The sequence below is a fragment of the Falco biarmicus genome, chromosome 11 (assembly GCF_023638135.1).
Source record: "Falco biarmicus isolate bFalBia1 chromosome 11, bFalBia1.pri, whole genome shotgun sequence".
Lineage (NCBI taxonomy): Eukaryota > Metazoa > Chordata > Aves > Falconiformes > Falconidae > Falco > Falco biarmicus.
Window position 1 is genome coordinate 31,435,157 of NC_079298.1, and position 24,317 is coordinate 31,459,473.

General features: G+C 43.1%; 1 protein-coding gene across 1 annotated transcript in view; it reads left to right on the top strand.

The window, feature by feature from the left end:
* Nucleotides 1–8,933: 8,933 nt before the first annotated feature.
* Nucleotides 8,934–24,317, top strand: part of ABL2 (ABL proto-oncogene 2, non-receptor tyrosine kinase) — a 49,956-nt gene continuing 34,572 nt past the window's right edge. The window contains exon 1 of the mRNA XM_056355922.1: nt 8,934–9,419. Within this exon, the coding sequence (XP_056211897.1) occupies nt 9,239–9,419 (181 nt within the window). The 5' untranslated portion in view covers nt 8,934–9,238. The remainder of the gene's footprint in view (nt 9,420–24,317) is intronic.

Below are 24,317 nucleotides of genomic sequence, written 5' to 3' on the forward strand. Positions count from 1 at the left end.
ATAAAAGTTAAAGTTACAAAGCTGAAAGAAGAGCTTTTGCTACCAGCTGAGGACTAGCAAAAATGGGAGATTATAATGGAACTACACTGGGAGGTGAAGCAATCTGCAGGGTTTGCTGCAGTTGATCTGCATGGGGCTGAGTTGATGTGGTTACAAAAACATCTTTGTGCTCAGCACTATTCCGTTGTTGGCCTAGTGCCTTGAGGCTTACATGCTTTGGGAATATGGATGAGGAGATGAAAACTTGAGCTTGTTTAAAGGATTTAAATCTGAAGATGGCAGGCCCAGGAGAGGGATCCTGAGTTCAGGCATGTAGGTCATGCAAGAGAGGTATTGTCTTCACTAGCAAGTTAATATGAATTATAGTAAAAGTGTTGCTGTTAGTTCAACCCTTGCTCACACAAAAAAAATCCCTCATTGTATAAAGTGGCTGGAGACCCATGCATTGACAAACCAACCAGAGAACAGGCTAAACCTCCTGTGCATTCACTTCATCCTTTACTGCTGCCATTTCTCTCCAGTAGGGACCCACATTAGCACCACCAAAACAAACAGCAGCGCTCACTCCCCACAGTTTTTTCCACTTGTGCTTTCCTCACCAACCGCTTGCTCCTTACTTCCTATTTGTGAGCTTATTTACCCAGCTGCAACAGGCTTCCAGCGCCCACAACAATCACCTATCTTCAGCACAGGAATCTTTTGTTTTATTATTTTGAAATTGTGTCTAACAAGACCTCATGTTACTGTTGCCTGCTGATCAGACACCAAGTTATGGGAGAATCACTGGCATGACGCTACTGTAGTCTATGATTTTAGGAGGAAGGATCCAGGCTGAAAGCTTCCTGGTGATATTCCAGTTAAGGTGTCATGAGAAGAGAATCCAACACACAAGACCTCAGTGCTGAGGGAAAATCAGAAGGTTTCATCTACTCAGAGGAAAAGTGTAGAACTATAAATGCTAACTCAGTAACTCCCCAGGAATGAGCATGTGCCATGCTGAGACTGAATGCATCATTAGCAAATCCCTGAGGCTGGATCTCTATTTCAGACTGCGCAGTATAACAGCTCCAGGGAACATACAAACAGAAGATGCTGATAATTTCACAGTTTCTGCTTCCCTGTGAGGCAGAAAATAGAAGTGCTCTGAAGCTCTTTCCCGAGAGCACAGAAGTAATGTTTTCCAGGGCCACCAAAAGCAGAGGAAGATAGGTGTGTTCTCTGCAAACTGGGAGAAAAGGAAACAGAATAATCTGCTGCCATGGCTGCTAAAGGAGTCTCTCAGCTGATCAGGCAAGCTTTGTGGACTGAAGCTATACAACTCGTCCCTTGCAGCAGAGAGGCTAGGGAGGGATGTGAACTCGGCTTAGGTGGACGGAAATCTCAGAAGCACATACAATCCACAGGGGATTCTCACCCTATCAGCATCTCCCCTAGCAGCACAGATCATTAATGTGCCTAGTACATCTGCCCTTTATCACAAGCAACCCATGGGAAAAACTTCCAGGACAGATGACTCAAGGTAATTTTGTAGTGTGACTGCATGCTAAGAAAGAGTAGACAAAAAGGGAAAGGCAGACAGCCAGGCGGTCTCTAGCACGCTGAGGTCAAATTCCCCTTTCTGTCACTCTCGGGTATGAGAAAGTTGAGGACAACACAGAGAGGTAACAGACACACTCCTCTGTCTGCTGGTAGAGACCGACCAGGCACCAGGCAGACTTAAACATACGCTTGTGTGAGCACAATGATATAATCTCTGACTATCAGAAAGAAGATGCCCGGGTTTCACTCCTAAATGTCTCAACTTCTCCGCATAGTTCAGATTGCACAGTAAATGCCTCAGCTGTATGAAATGTGCTGTTGGCTCTGGGGAGGTATTATTTCAGGTTGGCTGCAGATGGGAGTACGTAGCATGACTTCAGGCCTCATTAGATGCACACTTGACAAGTTTTCTGCACAAACATAAAGGGAAGAAAGGTTTTCTTAAGGAAACAAATCTTACACAGTTGTCCTATGTCTGTAGGGAAGGGAGTGTCTGTCTGTCTGCCCCAGCTGCCTTTTACCTCCCGGTAACTTTTGAGCCTGTTGGCCACTTTTGTGCACATCAGACGGAGAGACAGAGGTTCCAGGAATAGTCAGTTCCTATTAGTTTTGTGAAAAATTTGGCCTAATTAGAGGACAGAGTCTTAATTAATGCTCTGAATGGAGGAAACCTGCAGATGAACTCAACTTTTATTAGAGTAAGAATTCAGGTTGGCAGGGATCACTGGAGTTCATCCAGTCCAGTCTCTCACCCAAAGCAAAGCCAGCTCCAAAGTTAGATGAGGCTGCTCAGGGCCTCATTTTGAAAACCTCCGAGGTGTCAGAGAATCCACTCTGGACCTCAGCTTCACAAAACAAATGCAGCGAGTGCAACTCCTCTGGCTCTGCTGATCAGGGAATTAACTTTCCCCTGTTCTAAGGAAAGCTTAGAAGTGGCAACCGATGGTAAAGCCTGCAACAATCCCCATGCCAGGCAGTCCGTAGGACTCTGCTTACATTAAATACATTTAACCAGCAGCTAGTTACTTTATTTTGGCATTCTATGTTAGTTAATGATTACAAGTACAAAGGTCAGACTGAGAGACACAAGGCTTTGTATATCTCATTGTTTGATTTACCAGAAGCTACAAGGGAAGGAGCACTGTTCTGTATGAGTGGAAACTACAGGCTACATATCCAGCCTCACAAGCTAATGAGAACAAGTCATTCATTAACAGAAGACTTGCTGCTAGGCAAACACACACAGCTGGTATGGGAGAAGAATTTGGATGTGAAATGAGACAGTGTAGTTGTTTTTTATAAGACATTTCCTACTTCAGCAAGTTTATAGTCTAAATAAAGACCACACAAAACACGCTAAGAGCCTGATCAGGGGAAGATTTGGGCTTGTGTCTTTTCTGAAAGGTTTGGTAATGAGCAGAGCAGCAGAATTTGCAAAGAGAATGGCAATATTTGCATGTTTAACAGAAGGAACGAGTTTTAAAATTAAGTAAGATTTGATTACAAATGTATATGCTGCTGTCTTGGGTACCAGTCTATTCTGTGCACACACACATACATACGTGTTCACAGAAATATCTTACAAAACCCTGATGCTTTCTCCTGCTTCAGTTGTACAATTTCATTTTTCTTTAGAGTCGTTTCACACTACTGAGCACTTTTTAAAGAAATAACATTAAAGCTGGAAGCTGAAAAGCATAGATATTTAATACTACATAACTGTGTGAGGAAAGAACACAATGTCACTTGAAAGACAGTAATCACTTACAAATCTTGCATAATTAAATAAAAAAGCCTGCCAAGGAAGAATCTATTTGGACTTTGCAGAATGAAACAATAATAGTATTTTAGATGAAACTCTGACTTTTAAAAGTGATTTAATTATTTAGGACCATTGCACAGAGCATGACACTATTCATGGCCAGGGCACGTGGGCATTTATCAAAGTGGTCCAAAGCAAGGCTGGTTCCCTGCCATCCTTATTTTGCAATGCACAGAGCACCAATCCTGCAAGAAGCTGAACCCTTAGGCTTCCTTACAAAATCAAAGACTAAATTCAGAAGTGTGTACAACTCGAAACAATACCGGGAGTGCAATCACAGAGAGATTAATTATTGTAACAAGGGCAACTTTTGGAGACATGGTTTTCAGTATGATTCAGAAAAAGGAAGTGAAGGAGTCAGGAAATCACTGGCTGGCAAAGTATTCTGAACACGAGCGGCAGTGTGAGCAGGCAGGAAGACAGGTGAAGGAGGTATAAGGGGAAACTAGCACATGAGGCAAAGAGCATGGAGAGGAAGCACTGCTGAGTCTGGAGTCTTAGTGGTCTGTTCCAACCTAAATGGTTTTATGATTTTGATTCTGTCTTATTTTAGCTGCGTGTCTTCGGAAAAAAAAAAAAAAAAAAAGATAAGGATTTTTTTTTTTTCTGGCTAATGTAGCCTTCATTCGGTTTTGGACTATCATGGTCGTTATTCTAATTCAAATACAGTGCAGTAGTCACCAGAGGAATGTAAGGTGGGGTAATGTCAGTCTCGTAGGCATTGATGGAGAGGCACCGCAGTATAATATTGTGCTCTGAAGCATTTGCTCTCCTTTTCTAAATGTCAGCTCTCTGGCTCCAAACCGTTTGGGGAGAGAAAACAAGAAAACACATGAAGAAGAGCTTCCATCTGCGAACTAGAGAATCCCTTTGCAGTCCAATGAGCTAGTAAGATTTCAAATTAGGAACCAAGAAAATTAGGCTCTTAAACATGAATTAAGGCAACCCTGGAACTCTGGTGGCAAAACACTCCTATTGACCCACCTGCAGACAAATGCCTAAAAGCCTGAATCATCACCAGGGCTGTCAAGGGACCTCATATTACCTCAGCAAATGTACTTCATCAGTGATCGCACTGTGCAAGCTGAGTACTAATTTGCAATTCCCAGCAGATGCAGAGACTTGTCATCATTTTTGTTTGGTAGAGGCAACATTTTCCATGGAAAAAGGCAAACAAACAACCTTCTTAATGTTCCTATTAGCATACTCTTCTACAACCTTTTGTGCCTTAAAACAGATGCTTGGGAAGGGTGGTGCAGCTGTAGTACTTACAGAAATATATCAGACAGGAAAACAATGACTGAATAAGTACTATAATCTTTTTATTCCATGTCTCTCCACCTCTGGCTTTACTCTGATGGAGGCTGTGAGAAGGTTATGGGTTATACCATGATGGGTATACTTCCTGCAAAACCTCAGCACAGTTAATGTGTTGCTCTTCGCGGTTAATAGATACATACACATGGACCAGCCACACAGTTACCATCTGTGACGATGGTGAATTACACAGTATACCTAATGCAAAAACATAGAAACACATCAAAGAAGAATCAGGCTCCTTGAGATGCTGTCGTGAGCTGGCTGTCTCTACACACAGACACACTCATCTCTTCTGCTACAACACTGTACACCCAGGCCCTTTCCTGCCTCCACACAGAGCCCTTCATTTGCTCGCTCTCCTGGTAGGCGTCAATGTTTAGACTAGTAGCTGGCAGCATCAGAAGGGTAGTTTGAATGAGGATAATGCTGAAGCAGCATCGAAGAGCTAAGAAAAGGTTGGTTGCACTGAGGGAAGGGCTGAGTTGGGTGGTGAGATGCAGTGTTTGGAGGAGTGTGTGTGTGTGTATAGTTTTTATTTTAGCTATGGTGGAAGAAAGAACAGTTATTGACAGGAAATTTCATCTGTCAAGGGCTGCACGTGAACCCTTCTGTGCTGTTGGGCAAAATCTGTTAGAAAGCCATACTTCCCCAGAAAGCTTTTATGTTCATAGACTCTTATTGAACAGGCATGTGAGTACCTCAAGCTATCTTGCTCGAGATTCTAATTTAAATCATAGTAATGATCTGAAATAACTTTTAAGACAAGACTGAAACACTACCTATTGCGCCATGAAAGATGGGTGCAGACAGTACATTTTAAGAGCTGTCAATCAGAGATGGAAGAGTGAGTGCTTGTACGGGTTGCACCAAGAAATGACACACTCTTCTGAAATAGCTCAGAATTTAGAAGCTTTCAATGTTTATTGCAGAGTAATTAACTTTGTGCCACAAGCCTTTACCAGATTTTTAAATCTTTCTTTCTTCTTTTTTTTTTTTTTTTTCCTAAAGTCTTTCATCAGAACCCTCAATTAAGGCTAAGAAGTGGCTGCCTGGTTTTCATGCAGGTTAAGTTGGGGGTGTTACAAGGAACTGAGCAGCAATGCTACGGGCCATCTAGTGGACATTACTTATTGGCTTTGCCGACATCCCAGGGGAGTTGGAGCTGTCCTGAGCTTCACAACTTGTTCAGGTATTGCAATAAAAGCATAAAAATCCTGACATGTTACGCACACGCAGCCCCTGCTCTCAAGAACTCTGCAAATGCCTCGATCAGGCCTCTGTTGTACCAGGCACTTAACAAATACCTTAACTAATACCATCCGTATTCTAAATACCAACCAATGTTTAACACAAATCTGTTTCTCTGTGTAGCTGTGATACACAGAAGGTATATGAGCTGGAAGAAGAGCAAAGAATACTCCCATAATTAATTTTCAAGCCACCGACAGAATACTGCTGGGCAATTTTTCCTAAGTTACAAACAGAACCTACCCAGTTGACTCAACACTTAGACTTAGGAGCCTTCAACTTGTCCACAGGCTTCTTCTGGCACAGAACCTGTACCTCAGGCAGATGACAGCAGCACACTCATGACATGTAATGCTGGGCACGTAAGACTGCTCAGCCAGCAATTATTTGTTTGTGTGATTTTTGGAGCACACCGTGGATGTGGAGCAATGCATTGTCAGTGCTTAGAAGAAGCTTCAAGAAATGGATATACGGTGAATATTTAAAGTCACTTCATAAGTGTTTCTAGAAATACCACATTTCACATCAGGTACATTACTGCAACCTCAGTGCTGCCTTTGTTCCTAGGTCCTTTTCATCCCTTACTCGAACAGCTCATGAGATGGCAGATTGACTGGAAGCCCAAAATCACCGTAAGGACAGTAACTGTTACTGACGCCTCATTAATGCACAGTGCCAGACCTCTTCAAAAGAAATTACCTTCTGAAAAACAACCTATTCCTGATACTAAGTGAAAGCTGATAACATCACAGCTGATAATAATGGGTGGCAATGAAACAGATTTTACCTCTCCAAAGCACTTTGTAATCTTCGCATGGTTAATAACCACGACACTTGGTGAAGTGAATACTTAGTAGCTCCTGTTTTAACAATGAGGAATGGTGTGGCTCAGTGTCATCAGTGACTCAGTAGCACAAGAGTAATTTTCAGTTTGGGGAGTTTCTTGTTTATATCCCCATTGCCCTTCTAGCAGGTGCTCTCAAAGAGCTGTCACCAACCAGGGCAGGGTATCCCCTGTTTCTGTGATACCATATAACGGATGTTGTTGAGAGGACCAGCTGGGGTATACTCTCAGGGTATGGCTTGTTGAGCACACAACCAGAAATGCTGGGGCACTGGTTTTGATGCTTTTTTCATAGAGTACAGCATAATCTTAAAATACTATTATACAACAGCAAATGGTAACCATGCTGTAGCCCTCTTCCCCTTCTAACAGGCCTTTTAGAAAGCCCCTGCTTGACTCCTTGCCCAGTAAAGATGTTTCTGTGTGTCAGATAAGTTCCATGCTGTGAGACCCACAGCGAGCTGCTATATGCACACAAGCAGCTGGTAGAGAGAATGAGGGATTTCATGAGAACCGAGGAATCAGAACAGTGTTTAAACCCAATTCTCCTTAGTGCACTAAGTATAAGTCTCTTGACACTGGCATCTTCTTTTAAAATGCTAATGGCCTTCCTCTGGATAGTTCTTTAGCATCAGCAAGTAAAAGGCATTAGGAAAGAAAAACAGTATTTCTGTTGATTTTTAAAGAGTGTTCTATCTCACATGGCAACTGCAAATGGCACGAGGGAGTTTTGTTTGTTGTTTCTCTACAGTCTCCAGAGAACATATATTTTGTTTACAAGGCAAACCATTTATAAATGTCAAACCCTGCAAATTCTAGCTGGAATGAGACCAGAAAATATCTCCACTGAGGAGTTCATCCATGTGGGCCAGTTCTGCCCAAGACCATCCATCCTGCAGACACACCCTCTGCTCACATCCATGTAACCATGCCCATATGAGGCCCCGGACTTGGCAATGTGTGCTCCATGCTACACCCCAGATGTTCCCGGCACTATTTTAAGAACTGTTTTGTTGTGTGCTATTAGCAAGTCTGTCTGTGATTCCCGATCTCCCCAATGTTTTTAGTCCATTAATTTAGTGAGTTAAGGCATTTCTGGCTCCACGTGCTGCTCTCTCCCATTTACTCCAGCCTGTGTCAGAGTGCACACCAGCCCAGCTGGATGAGCCACCCCTATTTTAGATGGAATTATTACTGCAGCAGTTTGAGTGCATGTGACAGTATGGATAGTATTTTGGTAGCACTTCATGACCCTGGGAAGGTAGAATATGACCTTACAGTTCTTGTCGCTAGGAATTTCATGTAAGGAAGCTGAATTTCATGGAGCTCAAGAGACGAGCTTCTCCTCACCTCCCCACCCTAGGACAGCCACACAAAGGTTAGTCCAGCCACAGGTTGCCATGGCTCCTTGGGAGCTGGCTGGCTCCTACCAAGCCAATTTGTCGCCATCCTGTCAGTTCTCTGTGATGCAGTGAGGGCATCTGAGTGGTGGTGTGGCTCGTCCATGATGAAGCAACACAGCCAAAGCATTGCCGAAACAGTAGCTAGCATGGAGAGAGAAATACTTCCAAATGCCTAAGTCCTGTAAACTGCACCATGCACCATTATCCTTCACGACGAAACCTCCACCCTTCTGCTCTGACCTGGAGAGCTTTACGCTAGTATTAAAGAAGCTGAAAGAAGAGAGTTTAGCAATTAGGTACGGAATAAAGCATACATGCAGCCACACGATGACAGGCCACTGCTGCCAGCCATGCCTGGCCACCAACATGCCCATGTGCTCTCCTCTCCCCCCATGCTCCAGGCCAGGAGAGCGGGCCCGGGGCCTGCTGACCCACAGCAGGGGCAAGGCGCAGGGCCCAGGGCAGGGCCCCCACTGCCGGGCACTGCCGCGCCCCCTGGGCCTTCAGGTGACCGGCCCGGCCCCAGCCTCGCACCCCGCGTCCCCCGGGCCCGCGGGCCGGCCGGCCGGCCCCAGCCCAGGGGGAAGGCACGCTCCGGGGCCGGCGCCTGGCCTCGCCAGGAGCGGTCCGGCCCTGGGTCCGCGGCCTGCCCTCGGGTGGCCCGCGCCTGGCCTCAACAGTGGCCGAGACTGGGCGGCCCCCCCCGAGGGCGCGATCCGGCAAGCGAACTGGGGCCTTGCGCCTCAGCCCCCGCCAGCCCGGCCCCGCCGCCGCGCTGCGGGACAGTCCGTGCCGGGGGCGGGGTGGGCGGCCTCCCTCGGAGGACCGGAGGTGGCTGCGGGAGCCGCTCTGTCCCCGCTCGCCCGACGCTCTGTGGTTTAAGATGGCGGCGGGGGCTGAGGGGGCGAGTCCGTGAGTCCCAGGCCGGAGCGCCGCGGGGGCCGGCGGGGGCGGCGAGGCGGGCGGGAGCCGCCGGGCCGCGCCGGTGGGAGGAGCGGGAGGCCGCCTGCCGGGCCGGGGAGCGGCGGCATGTGAGCGCGGGCCGCGGCCGGCAGCGCGGCGATGGGGCAGCAGGTGGGCCGCGTCGGGGAGCCGGGCGCCGGGCTCCAGCACCAGCCGCCGCCTCAGCAGCAGCAGCCGCCGCGGGGGCTGCGGGGCAGCAGCGCGGCCAGGCCGTCGGGCCGTCGGCGGGAGGCGGCCGGGCGCACGGCGGAGGGAGGCTTCAATATCTTCACCCAGCACGGTGAGGGGCCGGGCCGGGGCCGCGCCGCCGGGCGGGAGGGGCCGGGCCGAGGGGGCGCCCGTCGCCGGCGGGCCGGGGGCGGCCGTCCTCCCCTCCCTGCCCTCCCTCTTTGTTGTTGTTGGTGTGACGGGGGGAGGGGAGAGCTGCGGGGGTGGGGGGGGAGCGGGGCTCGGCCCAGCCCGCAGCCTGGCGGCGAGCGCGGGGCCGGGTGAGCTGCCCCCGGCGTGGGGACGGGGCCGCCATCCGCGGCAGGAGCCAGGTGGCACCTCCGGCAGCCAGAACTTGCGGTGCTGGGAAGCTGTCACTGCGGCGGTTCCTAGCTCCGGGTTTGTTTACCAGGGTAAGGGTTACATGTGCCTTGTCAGAAATTCCAGCTTACTGAGGCGCTTATAACTTGCCCTTCTACATGTGTGGGTCTCTGTCGCTGTATAGCTCCTGACAGAGCAAACGATTTTGTTTAGGCTGGGGTATTATAGCTGCCATCCGATTCTCGGTTGGAAGTTTTTGCCTGTCCACTTCTATTCTTACTGCTGCACACTGATACCGGAAATGTTTAATGCAACACAAATAGTTTCTGTAATCTCTCCTAGGAGGACCCCACAACTTCCAAGTTCCCCTTCGTGACTGTGTTTTGTCCTTTTTTTTTTTTAATTATTATTCTGTCTGTTTGGCAACATCTTAATAAAAAGCATAGGTTTTGAAAGGTATGATCAACTGAAACCTGTCAGCCTTGACAAGCACGTTGAGAACAGATGCATGGATGCGCCTCTAATCCTAAACAACTGAATCTGTTATGGAGAGCTTGGCTGGTTTGGCTTGAGGTGGAGAGAGGTGTCAGTGTATAGAGCAGGGTTGCTTCTGACAATACGTATTTTCTTTTGCTCAATAGAATGAGCGTAGGCAAAAAGATTAAGGAACATGCAACCAACAGTCTAAATGTAAATATCATCTGCTGTGACTGCTGACACGTAAGTATCTATGAAAACAAGAGCACGGCGCTAAATCTGGTTCTTAAAATCGCGGTGTTATCAAAGCTTTTGAGTTCAGGGAGCAGTATCAACTTTAAAACCAAAACAAAACTCCATGCTTGCCGAAATGCCTGACCCGCTATTACTACAATTAAACCTAACGGTTACTATTTTACTGTATCTTTCAACCATAGTGTCATCAACTTCACGTTTTACTCAGTCATCTTTGTATTTTTGTACTTTAAAAGGCACTTTGGCAAAAACATTACTATAAAAGACTAAGTTCACAATGTTAGGAGCAGATCTCAGAAGTTATGCACATACCCTGCTTCTTTCTGTATGCTGAAGACTGCTTAGTGTGACTTAGCTGGCAACACCATGTCTGCTAATGACAAACTCTCGGTCTTTTCGTGTCTTGGTACCAAAATGACTACTTGGTTCTTGCTTTTACAAGGCAAGGACAGAAAGGACGTTTGTGAGAAGTGCGGTACAGCATTGTGAGGATGTGTAGTTACTTTAGAATAACACAGTTGAGACTGACTCAAGTGCATCTTTTAATTTATTGCTGCATGTTTTAGTAGTAATTTAATTCAGCATCCTACACAAATCCTTCTAGCTCCTCCCTACTACATTTTAAAGGTAGAAGGTAAGGAGAATTATTTAGATGTAGTGGCAGGGAAATGGAGAGGAGAAGCTTTCTTAAGCACGCATGCACACCAAGACGACAAATTATGTGCTCTGCCAGCCCTTCTGCTCTGTCTTCCATTGAACTAGAAAGAAGAATGAGCCTGGAAAGCCAACATGCTCTGAATAAAACTGTTCAGTGGCATGTAAAAAGAACATTTCTCTGTGATGACGACTGTATCTTTTAAAATAATTTCGCTACTATTTGTATGGCTTCGGTTATCTGCTTCAGTGGTAAGATGATGGATATAATTTTACTTAGGTTTTTGTTGCTTCTCTTATTTTCTTTGCAGACTGTAAAGGAAGATGTATCTATTGAAAGTAAGATACAGCTTTTTGTTCTGTTAGATTACGTGAAAGGGGTGGGTTTTTTTGGCAATCCAGTTTTTGAGAGTTTCAGGGCAGGCTTCAAACTCCTGTCCTGTCTTGGTGAATGCCTCAGCTGTGTTAAATTGTTCCCTGATTCCGTGCACATTGTACTAGAAATGAGCGAACAACTCGCTATTAATAATCTATACCAAATGCTAGCCAAAGTTGGGTACCTATTTAAATACTTGTCCTGTGCAATAACCAAAGATTTTTGTCATGTTCCTGAATCCTTTCTTTCTCAGAGAGGTTGTTTTCTTGTGATCCTGACTCCCCTTGTCTGAGGGAGGGGTGGTTTTCCTCTCAACTTCTGTTCTTATTTTTCACTTACTGACCTTGTTCTCCTGTTTTACTTAAGCTGGCTTTCTGCTAGTTTTCTTTAAGTGCTACACTGCTTTTGCTGCGATGCTGTTGATACTATGTGATCCAGATTGCTCTTTTCTAGTCATTTCTTTCTGAACCTGACCGTCCATCCTGTCTCTAGGACATGTATTCACAGTGTATGAAAAGTGGTGGAGAAAGCGCAGGGTTGTGGGTTAGCACTCTTGGACCAGTGACTAAGCCAGCCAGTCAAAGGATGAGCCTGGATTATCTACCTTCCTTGGCTTTCCTTGATACAGTCATTGATGCGAGGACGACAACCTGTTGACTCTGCTAGACTCTTACAGGTATAAATCCCTGTCTCAGTTCATGTTGGCAGATTTCATGCTATACTGTGCCGGGAGTGACGTGAATCCTATTAACTACTCTTGCCAAAGTTCATTTTGAGGGGGCTGGTGCTTCCGGATTGTTTACAGAAAGGATGGAAGTAAACAATGTTTTCAGCCTCAGACCTGTTTTTGTTTCAGGATTTTGAAGAACAGCTTGTGTCAAATCAAAAATGTGTAAGATCTGTTATGCTAGGCTACTGAAAACCTGCGGTGAGCAGTTCTACGCAACTAACTTGGAAGTGTAGTTGCCCTTGAAAAATTGAGAGATTGAGCTGAACCAGTTTGTCCCAAGTGTGTTTTCTGTGTTACAGTTGTGTAGGAGAAGCACTAAAGCAGGTATACAGGCACTACATACTTCAGGACAAATTTTTGGAAGAAGCAAAGAGATGTTTTGCATTCTTTCCTTGTTCTTACAAGGAAATCTGTATTGTAGCACCCCGCTATCCTATCATGAGAACAGTCACCTAGACTCTTGGGGGGTTTCAGCTCACCATTATACTGAGTTCTGTGGGCACTGCTATGAAGTTGAGCAGAGAAGTCCTAAGCAAGCTGATATACTGGTGTGATTTGTTAGCCATGGAGCAGAGTTCTCCAAGATGCAAAAGACAGTAATGGATTTTGCACCTTTTGCAGTTAGCCCTTCAAAGCGCCCCTTTCGAGCATTCCTAGCACATAATCTGTGGCTTACAAAAGCAAGCAATGGATCATCAAGCATGGTGGTTGCTAGTAACATACTAGAAAGGAAGAGTGTAGTGAGAAAGATCATTCAAACATCAGTGTTCCCGTGTATGCTGCATCAGAATTAACAAGTACCACCGGGACAACTACTCAAGAAGGAGAAGCTGTAGGGAACACTAGTTAGGATCAAATTCTTACAGTTCGGCACAACCAGAAAAGAACTACTTGGGGCCATTACAGGATGACCTTCCCTTTCAGAGAAGGAATGGGCGAGAGAGCAGGGAAATAGGTTGTCTACTTATGCTTTCGGTAGTTTCCGTGAGGGAAGGGGTACAACTGATGACAACCAGCAACTTCCAAGTTGCATGGGCTGTAGCCGGCTCCTCGTATGACCTTTGAACAGTGACATGCTCTAATATTCTTCCTGAAGAGCAGTGATAACTGCCTACCGTACCAAGATACTCTTTGGAATGGTGTTAGCATGCTTTTCATCTCTGAAAAGACTTGCTGAGTGTTGTAGAAAACATACTGCAGGAAAATCAGATTATTTAAATCCTGGCTGGGAAGACTTTGCAATACCTGTTTGCAATACTGCTACAGTTGCCTTGGTAATATATTTTGGGGTAGCGGAAGGCTCTGCCACACTTGAGCTTTTGATCCAGCAGGCGCAGGACATTTGTTCCCTGTTTTGTTTTCTAGAGGAGGAGTTTAGCAACCTTTTACTATGTGCATCAAGGTCAGGCAAGATAAGCCTATACTTTTAAAAATAAAATTATCATTAAAGCTCCCCTAAGGCAGTCAGAGTGCTATGCCACATGATAAAAACATTCTAAAATAGGAAGAAGCATAAATACACTATCCCTTTGAAATTGAGTGAAACTGAAGGGCTGGATGCAGGAAAATGGAAAGAAAGAGAGAAAATAGGGTCAGTTTAACAACTGCACTTTGTGGGCCGCCTAAAATGTTCTTTATTTTTCATCCCAGTGAAATGCAGCAAGCTCGGGCCAGAGCTACTTGCCTGCAGACTTTCCTGTCAGTAAATGCCCTGTGCAGATGGAATATAATCACTGTATTCAGTGCCTGAGTCTTTGTACTGTAAATCAGAAATCTTCTGGGACCATAATGTATAAATAACTCTTAACTAATTATTTGGGGAATAAAGGATAGTTCAGCTAAGTGTCTAGAGGAACATCTCCTGCAGAACATGAAATTATAGGCGTGTTCTCTGTTGCATCATTCTACGTGATATCTAAATTATTCCTGCAGATCCAGTTGCATTCAATACTTGTTTTTATACCTTGTCTTAAGTTGGGATTTTTGCGTACTGCATTTCGCAAACAAAAGGACTCTTATCAGCTCGGTGGAAGGGACGATACAATAGACTACGGATCTGTTGTAATTCCTGGCATATGTATATTTCCTGTGTACTTTTCACATAGTCTGAAGAAGGTAAGACTGAAATGAAGTTACTTCAAAGGATGTGAGCCAGAACTAACTCAAAAATCAAATTTCAAAGCCCAGACAGATCTCCGATTTCTCAGTTCTCCACATATAGCAGATGGTGTGGTACAAGTTGTTCTAGCAATATTTCACAAACTTGCTGTTGCTTGTGAGTGCAGTGTTTTGCAAAAAAAACATTTGTGGGATTTTTTTTGGAAATAGGGACATGGCCAAGTGAACAAACCGGTGGAAAGTGAACGTGTAAGGTATTGGACACACAAGCAAATTGTCACAAGCAGCCTAAACTTTTTTAATCTAGCAGGACTGACAGCTCACATAATTAGAGTTGGAAGATAGTTGGACTATCTCCTAGAGATGCTGTAGCAGGGTTGGCTTCAAGAATATTTTACGGCTGGTAGTAATTACGGATTCTGGGACAGTAGGCTTGAAATCATGTTTTCACCGGTGTTCAGGAGAAGTGACCTGTTCTGTGACCCACTTATGTCAGCATATGTCATGTTCGTTTGTTCTTAAAGCAGGCCAGTCCTTGCTGAAGTCAAATAATACTTTTTAGACCTTTGTTTTATAGATAAAGCTAGATGATCGTTAGTGTGATTTATTCTAGTCCATTTCTCTTAGTTGTGACAACTTAATGTTTCCAGTATACTTATTGTCTGTAAACTGTCTTCTAAGTACTGCTGACAGCTGACTAGTTCACACTCATAAGAAATGTTAAAATCCAACTAATGTAAAACAAGAAACAGCAGTTTGTACTTACACCAGTAGGGATGCATATGATAGTTAACTGAAAGTAATGCAGTTAGGATTTGTTCAGTGACTTGCCAAGTTTCTTTTCACCTGGTTGTATTTCAAAAAGCCAAGGCTAGATGGCCACAGACTAAAGCTTCACCTACATTATAACTGTTTCAGAATCTGATGTCCTAAATCACTGCCTGCCAAATGCTTAGTCGTTCTTTCAACAGTGTAATTATGAGTGACACGAAGCTTGGTAGCTGTAGTGCAGATGGCCCCTTGAGTGGCTTTGCAGGTGAATATGCAAAGTAGGCGAACAGGTTCCTTCTTAACAGCATTGAGGAGAGTATTTACCAGTAGAGGAATATTTCTCGTAGTTGTTTGGACCACCAGCAATCTCTCTTTCCCTCAACACAGCAGGAAAGAAACAAAAGCTTGTGTTGAGTTGGGTAACACAGTTGACTTGCTGGGTCTGAAGTAATGGTTCTCTCACGGTTACTGCATCAGCCCTCACATTCATCTGGTTTTGTGGTTATGAAATACTTTATTTTAAAGGCTGGTCTTGGTATTATCCGTAGAGATTATTCTCTCTAGAATAAGTGACTGTTACAAAACCATTGAGGCTTCCTGTTGGTAACACTGTAAACCACAACAACAAAGCTGAGTTATATTACCCATATCTGCTTAGGAAGTTTCATGTGCTTTGTGGGCTTTCTATAAAGACATGCACGTCTCCCAATAAGATTGCATTAACTTTTTAATAGGTGGCTTTCTGTATCAGCTAAATCAGCAGAGAAATTTGAAAAAAATGTCTTTTTTTAAAATGACTTTGCCATTTTTGAGGGTGAGACAAAGATGCACAGAAATACTTTGCTAAGAATTGGATTGATTTTGTTTCAGTCTTCTAGTGCTCTTTAAAGGCTATTTAAACATATTTATTTTAAGACTGAAATTTTTCAAGAAATTCCTTTCTTCTTCTCCTGCTCTTTCCTCCCAAATGTTGTCCTTAGAATCTTAATCTTACTATGATACGTCCATTAAAAACAATTACAGGTGTTAGTGAACTTAGAGCTTCACTTATGTTGATTTTAAGGTATTCTATGACAATAGTGATATGAGAATTGGGAGTACAGTTGCGTAAGAAAAGTAGCTCTTCAATGAAGGAAAACTAATTTTCTATAGGACAGTTCTGTATCTCCTCATCCTTTAATTTGACAATGTTACTGGTTTGGATTTTGTGCTCTTCCCTGGCTCGTTGTTATTTAATACTAAAGTGAAACTGAAGTAGCTGCTTCTTGTTATAAGTGATATATGGCAAAGACACAGGAACCATCTCCTGCTGCTGTTGGGGTCAAATTAGGATTCAACTTAGAGGATAGGAAAATGAGATCATTCTGGTTTTGTGACCCTGTGCACCTCCCAGTCTGTTTCTCCTTCCTTTCTCCTATAACAATCCCAACAACTAAGCATCGAGCATGTCTCTGCTGTTCCTATTTATCATCATCTCAACTAGAATATGTAAGATGAGCAACTGTGGAGGAGAGTGTCTCTAGAAAGACAGATAATGCTGGAGAAGAACTAATGGGAATAAGGGAAGACTGGAAAAAGAGAAAAGGGTAAAAGCTGATGTTGCACCTTCTCCCTGACAGTGCATTTTGATACACTGGAGATGGTATTTTAAAACATTGTCTGCAAAGCTGAACACTCAAAATACAATCATGGGCGTGTTTAATAATTGTTAAATGAGACAGGTGGGCCTTCTAAACCGATCTATGGTAAGTTAGAAGTGGTTTACTGACCGATGTCCTTGTAGTGGGCAGCATACCGGTTGGGGAGTTTCCCCACATAGAATAGAATGGAATAGACTATTTCAGTTGGAAGGGACCCGCAGCGATCATCTAGTCCAAGTGCCTGACCAGTTCAGGGCTGACAGAGCTGATGACTGGTATAAGGCACAAAAAGATGAGGAGTTCCAAGCTCCTTGAGCACAACCAAATGTTAATTTGCAGGACTGAAACAAACAGTCCTCCCAAAACAATGGGAAAGAAAAACCCACCAACAAGTTCTCCTCCTCATCATCCCTTCTTACCAGAGGTAGAATCAAGTACAATGGAATAGTGAATATGTATATCCACTCTTTAGAGTTCACATGTGGGATTTACAGTGGGTTGGCACGAGATACCAATAATCGCTTTTGTTGCAGGCTAAATGTGCTTAGCACCATGGCCAATTTTGAAACAGGTGCCAAGCTTGCTTCTGGTTGAAAGAAATTATATTAATATTGGCTATTATGGTGGTAGTATGTAGCACAGGTCACAAAGTGTTGCTGTTTTTTCACATTCCGTGTTCAATTAGATGCATAGTTTTTGGAAAAGTTGATTGTAGAGTAGCGTGCCTTTACAGGAGACACACCAGAACACAGAGGAATTGCAAAGTGAAGAAACACTTCTTCATCGCAAATCTGTGTACACTCCAACATGGCCCAGCCTAGAAGCTTGTTTAAATGTTGTCATATCCAAGTAGATTAGTATTACCTTCTACATTTACCCTAAACATCAGGCGTCTGAAAGGTGTTTAAAGAACACGGATCTGGTTTCTAGGCGAAACACAAAAAAATTTGTACATTCTAATTTTGTAGCCCCTGTATTGTGGAGATAACCCTTCAAACCCAAGCTGGAGTGTAAATTAATATAATGAAGCCTTCCTTAGCTTACAGGGTCAGCTCAGTTTCTCAAGATTATTTCAAAGCCTTTGCTGGTCAGGGTTTATTTTACCTACCAGAAGTGTCACAGAGTTAGCAAGACTGTTCAGTTTTACTGCTGCTATTCAGAAACCTGTGGGAGGCTGTGCAACTGATGAGAATATCAATTTTGAGTTGCTACTTAGAAAAGAGCAGAAGAAAAAAAGCAGAAGTAGAGGCAAGATACAGATACAGTAGTAGCTCTGAAATTTACTTTATAATAGAATAAAACTGGAAAAAATATTTAATTAGCCTTGAAGTGATTTAAAAAGAAATAATTGTAAGTGTTACTTCCAGTCCAGCAATCTAGTATGTCGGAACTTGCCAATTAATGAAACTATGGTGACTGTTTAGCAATAAAAAAAGCCTGTTCGTGCAAACTTTTAAAAAATTAATACAAGTTATTCATCTAGGAAGAGTGAAACGGATTCTTCTTTGAGATCTGAATAACCTCGAAGATCTTTTGAAATAGTGGCATGGCTTCCTTCCTCCATTAAGTCACTGGGTGCAGCGGAGTCCAAGCTTATACTGGCCTGAGCTGGATTGCGTAAGCATGGACTTACTTGCTGCTTGTGTTTAATGCAGTTTTTTCTTACAACGCAGGTTTTAATTGTAAAGCTTTCTTTATGTTCACTGCTCACTTCAGTACAAGTGAAAGAGAAACAGTGTCCTTTGTCTAAGAGCCAATTTGTGGTTCCTTTTCTCCTATAGATTGTTTTTCATCTTCTCACCTATAAACTGGCAAATAAAAAATTCAGTCTAATCGTTCACAGCTCTTGGGCTCAGAGTTAATGTAAGAAAGTTAAAATAGCAAGTTCTTAAAACTTGAACTTTAAATTGCTAAATGTCCTACATGTGCTTTTTAGAATGTTGTTGATATTAATAGTGTCAAGTCTTAGTAAAGTTACTCTTGGAGCGGCACCTTGATCAAAGCATAAAGGCTGTGGTATAGGCAAGACCTTGAACAGATGCTCCAAGGTTGTTTCTTTGATCATTTTGTGGTGATACCACTCAGTTCTGGTTTCTTTTCAAACCTGCTTTTTCACTGACTGGATTGGCAGTAAGTAAGCCACTATGAGCTTTATAATTTGTGTCAGTAACGTATATAAATAGTGGGAGCCAGCTCTCTGCATGTCCCAGAGAATTCTTGCGCTTTCTCCTGACTAGGAAGTGAGGTTTTGGTAGGTTTTGTCATTTTTAGGCAGGGAGATTTGTACAACTTGGCGAGGGATGAACCAGTGCTTTTATAATTGATATCAGTGTTAAACCTGTGCTCTGGCCCAGTTAGTTACCCAGTGAAGCACAGCAAAATACTTTTTCATTAATCATAAATTGTATGCTTGTTATTCAGGATGATATTTGTTCATTTTACTTAATTTTGATTTATGGCTTTGTTTTAAAAAAGCTAGGTAAACTGAGAAAGTTGAGATGCTTTATCTAGAGAAGATCCTTAGGATAAACAGGAAATTAGTATATAGCGTCCTGTGGTGCTAGTATTCCAAATTGTATTTAGGGTTTTTTCTTCAGGATCTTAAACTGTGGCTTTTAAGGTTTTCTACATAGCTGTGAGAAAGGAGCTGATTTTTCATGTTAGAAGAAACTGAGATCTATTTTTTTATGAGTAATCTGATATGTACTACAGAAGAACAGTTAGCCCACAATTCGTAAGTTTTTCTTCCAGAGGTGCATTAGATAGCTTAGGATTGATGTGCAAAATCAGCAGATGCGCGAATGATGATTTGAGTAGCGTGCCATAGCTATACTGTGAAACAGAAGTCTAGCAGGTTTAAGTCTTGCTTTTGTCATAACAATACTAGATGTGTTTCGTCAGAAAACTTTTTCATTTTCTGTGTTTATAGGTCATCATAATAAAATATATTTAACTTCTTTAGGGGTAAAATGTTTAAAGAGGGCACTACCCTCTATATTAGAGTCATTTAGTTGTGTGATAATTCCTGCACTTTAGCACCTAGTTGGAAGTCCAGATATGCTTTGAGAAGCTGAAATAGGCCACGAGCTTAAGTCTGTCGAAGCTTATCTTGTCTGTAGTCTTGTAAGAAGTTCTAATTCTTTCTTATTCTGATGTGAATAAGTCTGTAGAGCTTCCATTCGCTTTTTTTGTCAAACGGTTAAGCTAAACTTGAATATTATTCTAGGTATGTGTCTTTCCATCAACACACAAGCTTGCGCCATGGTAGTAGAGGTGCAATTACTTTTTCTTGTCATTGTCTGCACCTTGTTACTGTTTCTGCTAAATTAAATGTTTTTCTCATTTTAGGGGTTGGTGACAAAGCACGTAACTACTGCGAGGTGCAGCCTAGCTCTAGGTAATGCTTAGCTAGCCTCTCGGTACCTGCTCAGCCACAGGTGGATGGACTTAGCCCTGGTATTATACGCACTTGTGCTTTAGGCTGTGGAAACAGGTGTGCCTTAAGGCAACGTAATCCATAGGCTGTTTAGATTCAGGTGAGCTGTGCCAGTTCCCTTGCTTTACCCATGGGGACATGGTATCCCCAGGTGCTGATTTTAGCATGTTTTCTGTTGTGCATCAGCTGTGACAGAACTACAGTGCAGCTGATATGCTTGAGGCGTTGCCATTAAGTATTTTGTTCCTGAACAAGAACAGCACTTGACTACGAGGAACCTCTTAAACAGCCTTTCTCCTTTCTTTAGCCTTCTTCTCTCCGCACAAAGCTCACCTTGTTATGATGTTCAGGCAGGGAAGCAGGCTTTGAAACATGCACCGCATTGTCAGCGGGGAGCAGGTGAGTACGAATGAGTACAGACCCACGCTGGGCAGAACTACCACATGAACTGAGGAGCCTGGGCAGCACACAGGAGGCTGTGTGAATGTAAAGTAAGAAGGTAGAAGGATCAATTACATAGCTGCTTATGGAGAAGATGATTTTCCAGCCTACCACGAGAGGGTGCTACAATGCTTCGACTTAATTTATCCATTGCGAAAAAGTTTTTCTGGTAGGAAAAGTTAAGGGTGTTTTTCAACATTACTGTGTTACAGTGAAGTTTTAAGTAACTGTTGGTTTATGAAAGCGTGCGAGATCCATGTATCAAAATGCAGATGTAGCTGTCTTAAAATTTAAGGAAATACACGTTCATGTTGCTTTTGCTTTTAAGAGCTGAACTGCTTCCTTTGTAGTTGTTTTGTTTCTGTTGGGCTTTATCCTAGATAACTTCATCTGCCAGTAAGAGAGGATTTCCAACTTGTTTACGTGTAAGTGTGCAGGCAACCTTTCGTGCATGAAAAAGCATTAAATCGGATACTTCTGCTAGGTAATCTGAGCCCTCAAATTAAGAGGCACTTCTCATCTGTGAAATGGCAGTAATGCTTGCTTGCTTTTATGGAGATGTTTAGAATTAACTTTTGCAGAAGCAAACACAGAAAAGCTGTCTGCAGGCTAAATGTTCAGTCATGCACTCTTGTCTCATCCTGTAAGCTGGTTAGAGAAATGTGTTTGTTGTGGTTCTAGCCTGTATTTCAAAACACTTGTGGCATGGTAATGGGTCTGAAAGAAGTTTAGTGTTTGTGTAAATTGTTTAACTTGCCTTGAAATGGAAGCTCAAAGCACTGTGCTTTGCTGAATGTTATTTATTAAACATCCATAAAGAGGCTGAAGCTACAGAGAATTAGCAACAGATAGAGAACTTTAGTATACTGTCTTTGGTTGTTCAGCAGTAGAGCAATACAAACAAGAGAGTGAATTGCACTAAGTGTTCATGCAGTTAGGTGGGCTGGCAAAGAGATCCCAAACCTGGTGTTTAGGGTTGAGGCATGTAATTACTAAGAAATAAGATCACTTGACATTACTGTGGTGTAGTTCATCATTGACTGCTCAACTGTGGGGTAGTTGTTAAACTAAACTGAGGTGCATTTGTGTTTTTCTAAGTCACTTATCATTCCCTTCAATACTAGTCAGAAAATGAAAGACCACATTGAAAGAAACACATTAATCAGTCCCAAAACAGACTACTAGAAAGGAGATAAGAAAATCTGTTTAAAATGCAACCAAGACAGACTGCCTGGCTTGCATACTATAGTGTAAGAGCAAAGGCATGACTTCTGGTATGCTGTAGCTGTCCTTTTTTTCTCTCCTCCACACTTCCCTAATTTGTTAGGAGGTTGAGATTTTGCCTGCATTTCAGGCCCAGGCACCTGGCTTTGTTTCATCCATCCATCTGTTATTTCCTCATACAGAAAGATTAAAACACTCTTTATCACATGGTTACCCCCTGTACTTCACCCCCTGAACCTACAAGGAAGTGGGCTAGTGATTTTTGAAACCATAAAAGCTACTATAGAAGCAGCATCTTGGCGTTAGTATGTAGTATAAACTGCTCTGCTGCAGCAGTGTTCATATCACCAAGGTGAAGGTCACCCTTCCAGGGGATTGCTCTTGTGCTTTTAGAAGTTAGATAATGATCCTGTGCGGTGAGAACAAGTATCATTCCACGGTGAATACTGTGTGCAAAAGAGGTTGTCTGAGGCTTAAGGGGAAACAGAACTGAATGTCCAGGAATTGGTGCTGGTGACAAATTAGAAGGAACGGTTTCCTTTCCTATGAGCATTTAGCATTCTTACTCATCTGCCTGTATCTTTATTTGGAGTCATGTCTGGTCTGAAAATGAGACAGGTGATGCACAGTCTATCTGACTGTGTCTGCTCCTGGGGAAACTGTTCCCAAATTCCTTGCCTTTGCTGACAGACAAAGTATGCCAGCTCTAAAACAAGGAGTACAGATAAGCAGGAATAGAAGAAAATGGTTTCATGCTCGTGAAGGTACTATCTTTGTTTAAATATTAAAAAAAATGAGATAGTGTCATGAGTAAAAATCCCTGCAGTTAAGAAACTATTTTCTGTAGTAGTTAGCTATTTAGTCTTGCCCCCCTACACACTAGTAGAGTAGTAAGTTTATAAAAGGAAGACAGTGTTTTAAGTGAGAGGCATGAGTACACAAAATGGCTTATGCAGCAGGTCTCTAGCAGAACTACTGATGCAGCACCCTTTCCTCAGGACCATGTTTTCCTTTTCCAAGTTGGACAGTAGAGGCTTTCTATTATGCTGTGACAGATTTTCTTCCCTTTTTTGATGCTTGAATGTAAAGCTACTTGTTTTATTGCTACTTCATTAGTGTGATGAAGCGTAGGAGTTTTTGTTTAGAGAACATCAGTAGTTGAGGCAGTAGCTGTTTTCAGTGTTGCGTGTCTCTAATTGAAAGTGTTACTCATTAGGGAGATACTGAAAGGATTTTGTAAGGAAAGCTCCAAGTATTGCACTTCAGGAAGGATAGCTAATCAACACCAGTTTGAGTCCTGCTCTGCCCTAGTCTGATATTTAGCAAATGACTTTGTTTCCTTGCTTTAGATCTTCTGCGTAGTACAATTTTTACCCTACTCTGTAGGACTGTCAAGAGAATAAAATACCAAAACTGTGAAGCACTCTATGTATCAAGTGCAACAAAAATATCTCATGTAGTATCAAGTCATAATATTAGCATGCCCTGACTTGAGAATGTTCTGTAGGCTGTGAATTTAATGCGTGTGAGAGCCAGCATTTACTGCTGGTGAAGGGTACAGCATAATTAGCACTGGTGAGGGTAGTCGCCAACAAAACATGTACAGCCTCAGCAGAAGCCTGGGATCTGGTACATAGTCTTTCTCTCTTCTTAAATTATTAAGAAAGTGTTTCAGCAAAAATTGTGGATCTTATTGTTTAGTTGTAGATGTCTGAGCAGGCTAGATTGTTACCTACTAGAGGGTTTGGAATAAGTCTTACTAGAACTCATATTCTCATTGGGAAAATATTGCATCTTGTCTGGATAACAATTATCTAGATTTAGGAAGACTTCACTGCTTGGGATGAGATCCTCATGCTGCTGTTTCCTGATTGCCTCTTGTATAAAAGAACAGGCACATCACTGGATGTCTTCACTCTCAACATTGTATGTTAGCACTCATGCAGTGTGAAATCTGATAAAAATATGACTGTGCATCTCAGGCCTGAGCTCTGAGGAGGAATGCCGAGTCCTTTCAGCAGCGTGCCTCCAAAGACAGCTGCGCAGTTAGCATTTGTGTCTGCCAGGGTCTGTGCTCTCCACAACGATCCCCACCCCAAACCTCCGGACAAAAACAGGAGATGAATCTCAACAGCTGCAGAAAGCTCAGTTTATGAATCTTAATTAGGGTAAGGAGTTATTTGAAGTGCTTCTTTTTGTAAATCTCTAATGATGGTTGTAAGGGCTACGTATCCCCATTGAAGTTGTCAGGATAATGCTAACCTTTTTATTGAAGTGGAGTTCTGGTGGTCTGAGCTGCGCGGATGCCACATCTCTCTAAACATAAATAATGCTCACATAGACTATAGTGTTTTTCTGTGCTCCACCGGTGTGCTCTCAGTTCTCCTTCCTCTTCTCCCCTGTCCACGTTGCACCATTTTTTGCACGTGCTGATTTTTCCAGTTGTACTTTTTGCCTTGAGGAGGCTACCACCCTTACATGATATACTGCTTTCATAACATTGGCAAAATGCCCAATAAAACTGGTTT